The sequence below is a fragment of the Oncorhynchus keta genome, chromosome 13, assembly GCF_023373465.1.
Source record: "Oncorhynchus keta strain PuntledgeMale-10-30-2019 chromosome 13, Oket_V2, whole genome shotgun sequence".
NCBI classification, from domain to species: domain Eukaryota; kingdom Metazoa; phylum Chordata; class Actinopteri; order Salmoniformes; family Salmonidae; genus Oncorhynchus; species Oncorhynchus keta.
Genome location: NC_068433.1, coordinates 32066418 through 32079131, shown reverse-complemented (window position 1 = coordinate 32079131; position 12714 = coordinate 32066418). Strand labels below are relative to the sequence as shown.

Here is a 12714-nt window from a genome sequence, read left to right as displayed (position 1 = left end):
GGGAGTGAGAGAAGGAGGGTTGGAGGGAGGGACGGGGGAACGACTGATTGGGGACTGTATAAATGGCCAACACAAACAAATAGCTTTGGCAGGGAAACGGCTAGTTTGGCTGTGCCATTTATCTCAGAACCCAGAATCAAATCTTGTGTGCGTTTCTGTTCTGATAGTCTTGCAGATCGATGACGGAAAACATTTTTCTGACCATTTTCCCTCCCTCCCTCCCTCCCTCCCTCCCTCCCTCCCTCCCTCCCTCCCTCCCTCCCTCCCTCCCTCTCTCTCTCTCCAGGAGCAGACCCCAGGCATGGTCTCTCGTCTCCAGGACCCCTCAGTCCCCCGTTCAGCCCAGACCACCACCAACTACAACATGCTGCTGAAGAGCCAGCTCATGAGGAAACACCTCCAACAGGTAGTGACTGAGGGAGGGATGAGGGGAGAGAGACAGAGACAAACAGGAAGAGAGAGAGAGAGGGAGCGAGGGAGGGATGAGGGGAGAGAGACAGAGACAAACAGGAAGAGAGAGAGAGAGAGGGATGATAGGAGAGCGACAGAGACAAACAGGAAGAGAGAGAGAGAGAGGGAGGGAGGGATGAGGGGAGAGAGACAGAGACAAACAGGAAGAGAGAGAGAGGGAGGGAGGGATGAGGGGAGAGAGACAGAGACAGAGAGAGAGAGAGAGAGAGAGAGAGAGAGAGAGAGAGAGAGAGAGAGAGAGAGAGAGAGAGAGAGGAGAGAGACAGAGACAAACAGGAAGAGAGAGAGAGGGGGAGGGAGGGATGAGGGGAGAGAGACAGAGAAAAACAGGAAGAGAGAGAGAGAGAGAGAGAGAGAGAGAGAGGGAGGGAGGGAGGGATGAGGGGAGAGAGACAGAGACAAACAGGAAGAGAGAGAGAGAGGGGGAGGGAGGGATGAGGGGAGAGAGAGACAGAGACAAACAGGAAGAGAGAGAGAGAGAGGGAGGGAGGGAGGGATGAGGGGAGAGAGACAGAGACAAACAGGAAGAGAGAGAGAGGGTTAGATCCATTGCAAGTTGTGGCCAGGGTCTCTGTGTAAGTAGCCTAGGTAAGCCATAGACTGTGCCGTTTGTGTTCTCCAGGAGCAGAAGAGGCAGATGGAGCAGATGAACGGACCACAGATGGCTGAGTGTCAGCAAGGGCCACCGTTTACAGGTACGGTCAAACAGTGGTGAAAAAAGTACTCTTGTTGTCATTGAGTAAAAGTAAAGATACCTGAATAAAAAATGACTCAAGTAAAAATGAAAGTCACCCAGTAAAATACTACTTGAGTAAAAGTCAAAAAGTATTTGGTTTTAAAGTATGCTTGAGTATCATTAAGTAAATGTAATATACTACCTATGTGTCAAAAATAAAAGTATAAATCATTTCAAATTCCTTCTGTTAAGCAAAAGGGGCTATCATCTCCAAACTAAGTGTGTGTGTTTAGTGAGTCTGCCAGATCAGAGGCAGTAGGGATGACCAGGGGTGTTCTATTGATAAGTGTGTGAATTGGATCATTTTCCGGTCCTGCTAAGCATTCAGGACAGTACTTTTAGGTGTCAGGGAAAATGTATGGATTCCAGTAACAATCTTGGCTTTCAATACCACCAGAACACAGGCAGCGTTCCAACTCAACATGAAATGAAATCAGAAGTATGGATGTTCTCATCCTTACTCTCTTCTCCAACCCTGTCTCCTCTCTCTAGGTGGTGGTCGGCCTCTCCCCCCAGATTGTGGTGGTGGCGGCGGAGGCTACCCCATGGGCGGTCCCCAACTATCCCACGGAGGTCCGCTACCTTCTGGGCCCAGCCGCCTCTCCCTTCCCCCTGGCCATCCAGGCCACCCCGGACCCCCAGGATCTCTCACCCAAGTGGGCCGCCCAATAGGAGGCTTCATGGGTGGGCCTCCAGGTTCCAAGCAGTCCCTCTACCACCCTCCACAGGTAAGATAGACTTTGCGCATTGGCCCTGCATAGCAGAAACTTGTCTATCTCAAACAAGCCAGTAATTGTTGTGGTTTTTTATGTGTGTTTCCCGTGCACTCTCCTGACTTTCCTTGCTGTTCTCTACAGGTGGGTGAGTTTGTTGGTGCCGGTGGTATGCCAATGAGACAACCACAGTTACCGCACGGCATGATGGGAATGGGCGGTCTGGCTGGTCCTCCAAGGCCAGGGATGCAGCAGCAGGTGTCCAGGACAGGGATGACAATAGGGGGGTCGGGGCCCGGGTCGGGGTTACCACCTGGTCACCCCCAGCACCCACAGCATCTACGCCAGGCTCTGCATCATGGTGGTGGAGGGGCGCCACTCCCACGAATGATGTTCACCGCCCAGCAAGCTCATCAACAACAACAACAACAACAACAGACTGCAATGTGGCCTCCGCAGCAACAGGGGGGGATAGTGAACGCCCTGCAGCAGTGCATGCCTTGCGGTGACTCCCACATGGACCAGTCGGCCAATCACCAGCAGCCGCGTGGGCATGTTTTTCCTGGAGGGGGCGGGGCCTCAAACGGAAGTTGCAGTCAGAACCCTAACGCCCAGTTTACCCAGCAGGCATTGCGGTCGGGGATGCCCGGGGGCAGTGGCGGTGGGAACAATTTCGCCCCCCACCAAGGACCTCCGTCGTTACCCTCCAACCAGGGGGTCGGGGTGCCTTCCTTACCTAGCAGACTGATGCAGAAGCTGGGTGTCTCCGTGGCAGGGCAGCCCCTACCCTCCATGGTCCACCAGGGGCTCCAGGCCGGTATGCGACCCAGGGGACCCCTCTCTGCCCTGGCCGGGATGAAGCCCGGTCCTCTTGGTATGATCCACCCAGGCCACGGCATGGCCCCACCAAGCTACCCTGCCTCTGGGGCCGCCATCGCAAAACACCCGCATTCTCATCCACACCAACATCAACACCCCCATGGGCCTGGATATGGACCAGGACAGGGGAACCCCGGACACAAGCTACCCCCATATGAATACAGTCAGCAGGGGCAGAGCAATGGGGGGATGGGGGGTAGGCCGGGAGGAGGTGGAGGAGGAGGGGAGGTAGACTTTATTGACACTCTGGTGGGGTCCAATGAAGACTGGCTGAACAACCTGACTATGATAGACGAGTACCTGGAGCAGAACTCATAGGAGGGGGGTCAAAGGTGAGAGATTATAGTTCAGGGGTTAGGGGTCAGTTTGTTGACCTCTCAGCTGTATAGAAGTGATGTGGTTCTGGGGTGTGACAGGGAAAGGGTTTATTACAGGCTTATGAAGGTTTATAACAAGGTGTGTACCTTTCTAGAAGCTTCTACCTGAGTGGACGTTTTTGAATGAATGTGATTGGTTGTGTCGGAGTGATGCACTACAAAGCCAACCAATTCCCAGCCGTCCAACCCAAACTTCAAACTCCCACTATACCCAAAATGGTTCCACTCCCCCACAAGTTCGCTGTCCGATATCATCGGTTGCCATTTTGGAAAGAGGGAATGGCCCTAAACGGAACATAGGGAACATATGGATCCTCATAATGCTGGGAAACAGAAGCTGTGTCACGTCACAGGCGTATTTATCTGGTTTTAGTCGGTCCGCTGAGGGTGGCAGAGTAGTGGAGTCCAAACATTTTCATTGGCTGTTCCTGTGTCTGTTACTCGGACAGTGGACTTAAGGAAGTTATTTGAAATCCTCTCCCCTGTAGGGATTTCTCCTAACAAAGGGGATAGGTGTATAAAACACACTGTGATTGGATGAAATCAATGTCCTCCAGCATGCAATTGGTCCAATGTTTTTCAGTGCAATGTTGTGCTCTGTACTAAATTGAATTTTGTTTCAAAGTATTTTGGTGTGATTTGGAAGCACAGCAAAAAAGAAAGATTCCAGATTAACCAATCCAATTAGCTCCTGCTCTCACATAATGTCTTTGAGCCAATAGAATATGAATATACAGGGAAAGACAGCCGATCCCTGATCAGTTTGGGGTAATATCTATCACTGATTGGCCAAAGGAACTACAGAGATGGTCTGCCATTGTTTCCATGGTAAATTGTCATCACTATTTTGATCGTGAACGGGGGAGTGTGGGGGCTTGTACATAGTAAACTATTTTGTAAAATATGTTTTTGGTAAACTGTATCATACACAAAAGAGAAGTACACATATTTATACTTCTTTTCTGCAGCTTAAGTCTACAGATTCCCTTTGTACATAAATTATCCCAAAATTATAAACAAACACACATAAATGCTGCAAAAAAACATTGAAATTATAGCTCACAAAATAAAATCTGTTTTACACTAGAATAACCTTATTGTAATTTGTTTGAAATATGCAAGACAATACAATTAGTGTAGTTTTTTTTCCAGTAATACTGTGTATTACAATGTTATTACATATTTGTTATGTTTTTGACATAACTCAAGTCCTGGTACCCCGATTGCCAAGGCTTCTTTTGAAAGTGGATTTTGAACATTCAAAATACACACACCATTGCAAGATACTGTTCCACACACACACACACACACACCTACACACACACACACACACACACACACCCTCTCTCACTCTGGCAGTGCCCATACCTGTGAGGTCAAAGTTCATCATCTTGGTCCTTCTACTGTACTGTAATATCTTTGTTCACAGGCAATATATCCATAGACTTAGACATTGTCAACATTGCATAATCCAAAACAACAATATAACCTGTTTGATCTGTATTACCATATCACAAGGTAAAGAACACAGCCTAAGTGGAAGCCACTATCATAGAATCACCACACTCTATAAAGATGCATTAGTCTAGAGTCGCCTCTTCTCCTTGTCTCCTTTCCTTCATTCACACAGATTTGAAAGAAACGGACAGGTGGCAAATAGGCTTCCTCCATACTGCTTTCACATATCCGATGTCTATCCTTTCAGATTAATGCTGATAAAGGGGAGACTAGGAAAGGAAGCTTCTGTAAATGATTAGGATGCACCCCCATTACAGTTTCCCCTACCTTTTGGACCACACAGGCTGGTGGACAATGACTTATAAAGCCATGAAAAGAGGTTCAATCGACTATCTGTGATTTTTTTGATTTTTTTTGTCTTGATATTTTTTGTTGTTGATTTAAAATAATAAACTGTATAAATGGGAGAGAAAAAAAATGTTGTCTGATGTTTTTATTCCACATGGGTCTTGCCCAGTCTCTTGTTCTGGTTTTCCTCTTGTTTTTTTTTCCTGCCCAAAGTATTGCCTAGTTTAAATTACCATGTCTAAACAACAGCCTTCCACTCCCTCTCCTTCTCCCTTTGTCCAACATACATCACATTGACACCCATTCCACGTCCCATAATGTTAGTGAGTAGCAGCCTCAAGATGTCATTCTAATAAGAATGACACAAAGAACCCGCAGAACATTCTGGATTCCACACACAGAACACATACAAAGCCTTCAGAAAGTATTCATACTCCTAGACCCCCCAAAAAAAAAAAAAAAAAAACCCTGAATTTAAAATGGATTAAATTGAGATTTTGTGTCGCCGATCTACATACTATACCCCATAAAAAGTGGAATTGTGTTTTTTGAAAGAGTTTACAAATTCATAAAAAATTAAAAGCTGAAATGTCTTGAGTCAAGTGTTCAAAACTTTCGTTTGTGGCAAGTCAAAATAAGTTCAGGGGTAAAAATGTGCTTAACAAATCACATAATAAGTTGCATGGACCAGTAATAGTGTTTAACATGATTTTTAAAAGACTACCCATCTTTGTACCCCACACATACAATTATCTGTAAGGCCCCTCAGTCGAGCAGGGAATTTCAAGCACAGATTCAACCATAAAGACCAGGGCGGTTTTCCAATGGTTCGCAAAGAAGGGCACCTATTGGTAGATCCGTTTTTTTTAAAAGCATATTTTTGAATATACTCTACCTGTCACGTTCTGACCTTTATTTCCTTTGTTTTGTCATTATTTAGTATGGTCAGGGCGTGAGTTGGGGTGGGCAGTCTATGTTTGTTTTTCTATGATTTGGGTATTTCTATGTTTCGGCCTAGTATGGTTCTCAATCAGAGGCAGGTGTCATTAGTTGTCTCTGATTGAGAATCATACTTAGGTAGCCTGGGTTTCACTGTGTGTTTGTTTCTGTGTTTTTCACCACACGGTACTGTTTTGGGTTTCGTTCATTCCACGTTTAATGTTGTTGTATTCAGTTGTTCATGTGTACATTTTCGTATTAAAAGAACCATGGACACTTACCACGCCGCATATTGGTCCTCCGATCTTTTTCGCCTCTCCTCTTCGGGAGAAGAGGAGGAAATCCCTTACAGAAACACCCACCAACCAAGGACCAAGCGGCGTGGAGAAAGACCAGCGATGACGGCAGCAGCAGCAGCAACAACAGCGGCCTGCATCACAGGACTCCTGGACATTGGAGGAGATTTTGAACGGAGAGGGACCCTGGGCACAGGCTGGGGAAAGCAGAGCTGGAGGCAGCGATATGAGGAGGCAGCACGGCAGTGCGACAGGTACGAGAGTCAGCCCCCCCAAAAAAATTGAGCTCACTACTCGTGCTTATTATAAGCAGCGCGTTACTGGTCAGGCACCGTGTTATGCGGTTAAGGCACGTGTCGCCAGTACGTGCCCATAGCTCGGTGCGCTATAGGGCAGCCCCCCGAAAGTGTCATGCGAGTGTGGGCATCCAGCCAGGGCGTATGGTGCCTGCTCAGCGTGTCTGGTCGCCGGTACGCCGTTTCGGGCCAGGGTATCCTGCGCCGGCTCTGCGTGCTGTGTCTCCGGGGCGCTGGGAGGGTGCAGTGCGTCCTATGCCTGCGCTCCACTCGTGCCGGGCAAATGTGGGAGTGGAGCCTAAGGGAGAGGTGCCCGTAGTAAGCACGAGATCTCCCGTGCTTACCCACTGCCCTGTTCAACCTGTGCCTGCACTCTGGAGGGTCCGGGCTAGAGTAGTGATCCAGCCTGGGGTAGTGGTGCCAAAGCTGCGCACTAGAGCTCCAGTGCTCCCCCACAGCCCGGTCCTTCAGGTTCCTCCTCCTAACACCAGGCCTCCTGGAGGTCTCCCCAGCCTGGTGGGTCCTGTGGCAGCCCCACGCACCAGGCTGTCTCTCTGTCTCCTCCCTACAGGTGGTCCCGCCTGTCCGGCGCACCTCAGCCCAGAGGCCCCTCAGCCCAGAGGCGCCGGTGCCCCTCAGCCCAGAGCCCCTCAGCCCAGAGCCCCTCAGCCCAGAGGCGCCGGAGCCCCTCAGCCCAGAGCCCCTCAGCCCAGAGGCACCAGAGCCCCTCAGCCCAGAGCCCCTCAGCCCAGAGCCCCTCAGCCCAGAGCCCCTCAGCCCAGAGGTGCCAGAGCCCCTCAGCCCAGAGGTGCCAGAGCCCCTCAGCCCAGAGGCGCCAGAGCTTCCGCCCCTCTGTCCAGAGCTGCCCCTCTGTCCAGTGGGGTCATTGAGAAGGGTTGCCATGGTTAGAAAAGCACAGAGGCGGACAATAAGGCGGACTAAGACGATGGTGAAGTGGGGTCCGCGTCCCGCGCCAGAGCCGCCACCGCGGACAGACGCCCACCCAGACCCTCCACTATAGGTTATGGTTTTGCGGCCGGAGACCGCACCTTTGCGGGGGGGGTACTGTCACGTTCTGACCTTTATGTTCTTTGTTTTGTCATTATTTAGTATGGTCAGGGCGTGAGTTGGGGTGGGCAGTCTGTTTGTTTTTCTATGATTTGGTTATTTCTATGTTTCGGCCTAGTATGGTTCTCAATCAGAGGCAGGTGTCATTAGTTGTCTCTGATTGAGAATCATACTTAGGTAGCCTGGGTTTCACTGTGTTTGTTTCCGTGTCTGTGTTTTTCACCACACGGTACTGTTTTGGGTTTCGTTCATTCCACATTTATTGTTTTTGTATTCAGTTGTTCATGTGTACATTTTCGTATTAAAAGAACCATGGACACTTACCACGCCGCATATTGGTCCTCCGATCCTTTTCGCCTCTCCTCTTCGGAAGAAGAGGAGGCAATCCCTCACACTACCGTTCAAAAGTTTGTCCTTGTTTTTGAAAGAAAAGCTAAACATTTTGTCCATTAAAATAACATAAAATGTATCAGAAATACACTGTAGACATTGTTAATGTTGTAAATGACCATTGTAGCTGGAAACGGCTGATTTTAAGGGAATATCTACATTGGCGTACAGAGGCCCATTATCAGCAACCATCACTCCTGTGGAACATTGTGTTAGCTAATCCAAGCTTATCATTTTAAAAGGCTAATTGATCATTTGAAAACCCTTTTGCAATAAGGCACTAAAGTAATACTGCAAAAAATGTGGCAAGAAATTAACTTTCTATCCTGAATAGAAAAATAATACAAATCCAACACATCACAACATATTTTCAAACATGGTGGTGGCTGCATCATGTTATGGGTATGCTTGCCATTGTGTCATCGACAAGGACTAGGGAGTTTTTTTTTTAATTTTATAAACAAAATAGAGCTAATCACAGACAACATCCTACAGGTGAACTTGGATCTCTCTGCTTTCCAACAGACACTGACACAAATTCACCTTTCAGCAGGACAATTACCTAAAATTCAAGGCCAAATATAACCTGGAGTTGCTTACCAAGATGACATTGAATGTTCCTAAGTGGCCTAGTTACAGTTTTGACTTACACGGGGTGTTCCAAAACATTAGGCTCACCTGCTCTTTTCAAGTGAAAGCTATGACCCCTTATTGATGTCAGCTGTTCAATCCACTTCAATAAGTGTAGATGAAAGGGAGGAAACAGGTTAAAGGAGGATTTTAAGCCTTGAGTTAATTGAGACATGGATTGTGTATATGTGCCATTCAGAGAGTGAATGGGCAAAACAAAATATTTAAGTATCCTTTGAATGGGGTATGGAAGTAGGTGCCAGGACCACCGGTTTCAGTGTGTCAAGAACTGCAACGCTGCTGGGTTTATCACGCTAAACAGTTTCATGTGTGTATCAAGAATGGTCCACCCCCCCAAAGGACATTCAGCCAACTTGACACAACTGTGGGAAGCATTGAAGTCAACATGGACCGCAGTCGTGGGTGAACAAGGAGCACAGGAGGGGACCAAGCATGCACCCCCGGAAGGCCCCCGTGCCAAGGAACAGATCTGACACTGCCCACCCCAACCACATGGGGGCGACCATCAGGATGTCCAGGATCCAGCTGCAGAGGGAGGTGTTCAGTCCCAGGGTTCCCAGCTTAGTGATGAGACTTGAAGGCACCACGTGTTGAATGCTGAGCTCCAGCCAACGAACAGCACCCTCACTTAGGTGCTCCTTTTGTCCAAATGGGAAAGGGCAGTTTGGAATGCAATAGAGACTGCACCATCCGTGGATCCGCTGGGGCGGCACACAAACTGTAGTGGGTCCAGGGCTTCTGGGACCATGGTGTAGATGCAAGCCATGAACAGCCCCCCAAAGCACTTCATGCCTACAGACTTGAGTGCTACGGGGCGGTAGTCATTTAGGCAGGTTACCATGGCATTCTTTGGCACTATGGTGGTCTACTTCAAACATGCAGGCACTACAGACTCAGTCAGGGAGAGGCTGAAAACGCTTGCCAGTTGGTCAGCGCAAGCTCTGAGTACCCGCCCCCAGCAATCCGTCTGGCCCCTTTCAAGGGTCCCACTCACATCGGCTGCGGCGAGCGTGACCACACATTTGTCCGGAACAGCCGGTACTCTCATGCAAGGCCCAGTGCCGCCTGCCCTGAAGTGTGTGTGTGTGTGTGTGTGTGTGTGTGTGTGTGTGTGTGTGTGTGTGTGTGTGTGTGTGTGTGTGTGTGTGTGTGTGTGTGTGTGTGTGTGTGTGTGTGTGTGTGTGTGTGATTTTTAGCAACCCCATTCAGTTCATAGAGATCAAGCTAACTGACATGCATCTATTTGGTTGCTTCATGGTTGCCTCCACCATTCATGGATAAAAACCTCACAGGAAATGTGAAACGTATTTCTGGTTTGTGTGTCTGTGTTACAAAGTGCAGCTGTAACCGTTCACATGTGAATAAAAAATGCTGATGGAAGTAGGTATACAGCAACAGCCTATCTGTAGCAACACCCTGGCATTTATATATCTAAAGCGTATCAGTTCTGTTTTTCTACACTTCTCACTGGGTGTGTGTGTGTGTGTGTGTGTGTGTGTGTGTATGTGTGTGCGTGTGTGTGTGTGTGTGTGTGTGTGTGTGTGTGTGTGTGTGTGTGTGTGTGTGTGTGTGTGTGTGTGTGTGTGTGTGTGTGTGTGTGTGTGTGTGTGTGTGTGTGTGTGTGTGTGTGTGTGTTCAGTTATAGACCATACAGGCACCTGGTTGAGATTCCACCATCTTAGGACTGTTTGTCTAAGTCTGCAGATGTTGCCTTTATTAGGCTAACCCAGCGGGCAAAACTGGTTGAAATGACATCATAATCCATATAAAACTAGTTATAATGATGCCATTTCAACCAGTTCTGCCTATTTTGCCCGCTGTAAAAAATCCCTTTCTGACTAGGGGCTGGAGTTTTCCATTGGTCAGGAAAAACTCCTGGCTGTAACTATGTTCCGTGGTGAAGTTTCACCTAGGTAGATATTTAAGGTCAGCTTCCCCTTAAAACTGACCCAATATCAGCATCTAAGGGCAACTTCACCCTACTCTCTTGTATATAATTAGGTCCAGGGGTGTTTTCTGACCAGACCAGAAACAACTCCTGGCCCTACTATGACATTTACCATACAAACCTATGAATATATACTATGCCTACTGAACACAAACACATTACATACAATACATAGGTCTTCTCTTTTGGGTCAATACTCCTTCCTGATTATTTTGGGAGTCATGGGAGCTACCAAGACAAAAATATAGTATGTTCCCTGATAAACTGCCAAAGGCTTTTTGCCCTGCCTGGTTTCCCAGTCTCGCAGGAAATCCAATGTATTTCATGCAACTGGACACAGTTTTGGGCACCGGCGCAGAATAGCCGTCGTCCTCTTGATCCCTGGTGTCGGCAGCTTTCAGATTTTTTATAGAATGCATCTCGTCTGTGTCTCAATAGTTTTAACTAGCTTCCTTTCCTTGTATCCTTTCCCGTTTCCATAGTTTCCTTTCCTTGTGTCTTCATAATGGTTCAGGTTCATGATGGTTCAAGACATGACAGGACAGGTGAAAACAGTGTGGATGAAACCAGTCCTTTTAATAATCACTGAAAATAAAAGAAGATGAGACAACCAAACCCAGCCATTTTATAGTATAGTGACACAACCCATGTTTCAAGCAGCAGCACAAGCAGGAGCAGAAGCAGTGCCGGTTGGCTTCCTTCTTATGGCTGAGATCCCGTTAACGGGATCGATATGACGACAGCCAGTGAAAGTGCAGGGCACCAAATTCAAACAACAGATATCTCATAATTAAAATTCCTCAAACATGCAAGTATTTTACACCATTTTAAAGATACACTTCTTATTAATCCCACCACAGTGTCCGATTTCAAAAAGGCTTTACAACGAAAGCATACCATGCGATTATGTTAGGTGAGTGCCAAGTCACAGAAAAACACAGCCATTTTTCCAGCCAAAGAGAGGAGTCACCAAAAGCACAAATAAAGTTCAAAGGAATCACTAACCTTTGATGATCTTCATCAGATGACACTCATGGGACTTGTTCGATAAAGTTCCTATTTATATCCAAAAATCTCAGTATACATTGGCGCGTTATGTTCAGTAGTTCCAAAACATCCAGTGATTTTGCAGAGAGCCACACCAATTTACAGAAATACTCATAATAAACATTGCTAACAGATACAACTGTTATGCATGGAACTTTAGATACAGTTTTCCTTAATGCAACCACTGTGTCAGATTTCAAGAAAGCTTTACCGAAAAAGCACACCATGCAATAATCTCAGTACAGCGCTCAGAGACCAAAACAGCCAAACAGATATCCGCCATGTTGTGTGGTCAACAGAAGTCAGAAATAGCATTATAAATATTCACTTACCTTTGATGATCTTCATCACAATGCACTCCCAGGAATCCCAGTTCCACACATGTTTGATTTGTTCGATGAAGTTAATCATTTATGTCCAAATACCTCCTTTTTGTTAGCGCGTTCAGCCCAAATCAAATCAAATAAAATTTTATTTGTCACATACACATGGTTAGCAGATGTTAATGCGAGTGTAGCGAAATGCTTGTGCTTCTAGTTCCGACAATGCAGTGATAACCAACAAGTAATCTAACTAACAATTCCAAAACTACTGTCTTATACACAGTGTAAGGGGATAAAGAATATGTACATAAGGATATATGAATGAGTGATGGTACAGAGCAGCATACAGTAGATGGTATCGAGTACAGTATATACATATGAGATGAGTATGTAGACAAAGTAAACAAAGTGGCATAGTTAAAGTGGCTAGTGATACATGTATTACATAAGGATGCAGTCGATGATGTAGAGTACAGTATATACGTATGCATATGAGATGAATAATGTAGGGTAAGTAACATTATATAAGGTAGCATTGTTTAAAGTGGCTAGTGATATATATATATATATATCACTAGCCCAGTAATCCAAATTCATGACGTGCGAGCAGATGAGCAGACGAAAAGTCAAAAAGTTCCGTTACAGTCCGTAAAAACATGTCAAACGAAGTATAGAATCAATCTTTAGGATGTTTTTGACATAAATCTTCAATAATGTTCCAACCGGAGAATTCCTTTGTCTGTAGAAATGCAATGGAAAGCAAGCTAACTTTCA

At 46.7% G+C, this 12714-nt stretch overlaps 1 protein-coding gene across 2 annotated transcripts in view; it reads left to right on the top strand.

Annotated features, from left to right (window-relative positions):
- Nucleotides 1–5107, top strand: part of LOC118376424 (trithorax group protein osa) — a 152226-nt gene extending 147119 nt beyond the window's left edge. For both annotated transcript variants that reach the window (XM_052459996.1, XM_052459997.1), the window contains 4 exons: nucleotides 287–406; nucleotides 1094–1166; nucleotides 1700–1935; nucleotides 2065–5107. In XM_052459996.1, coding sequence (XP_052315956.1) covers nucleotides 287–406; nucleotides 1094–1166; nucleotides 1700–1935; nucleotides 2065–3117 — 1482 coding nt within the window. In that variant the 3' untranslated portion in view covers nucleotides 3118–5107. The remainder of the gene's footprint in view (nucleotides 1–286; nucleotides 407–1093; nucleotides 1167–1699; nucleotides 1936–2064) is intronic.
- Nucleotides 5108–12714: the final 7607 nt, after the last annotated feature.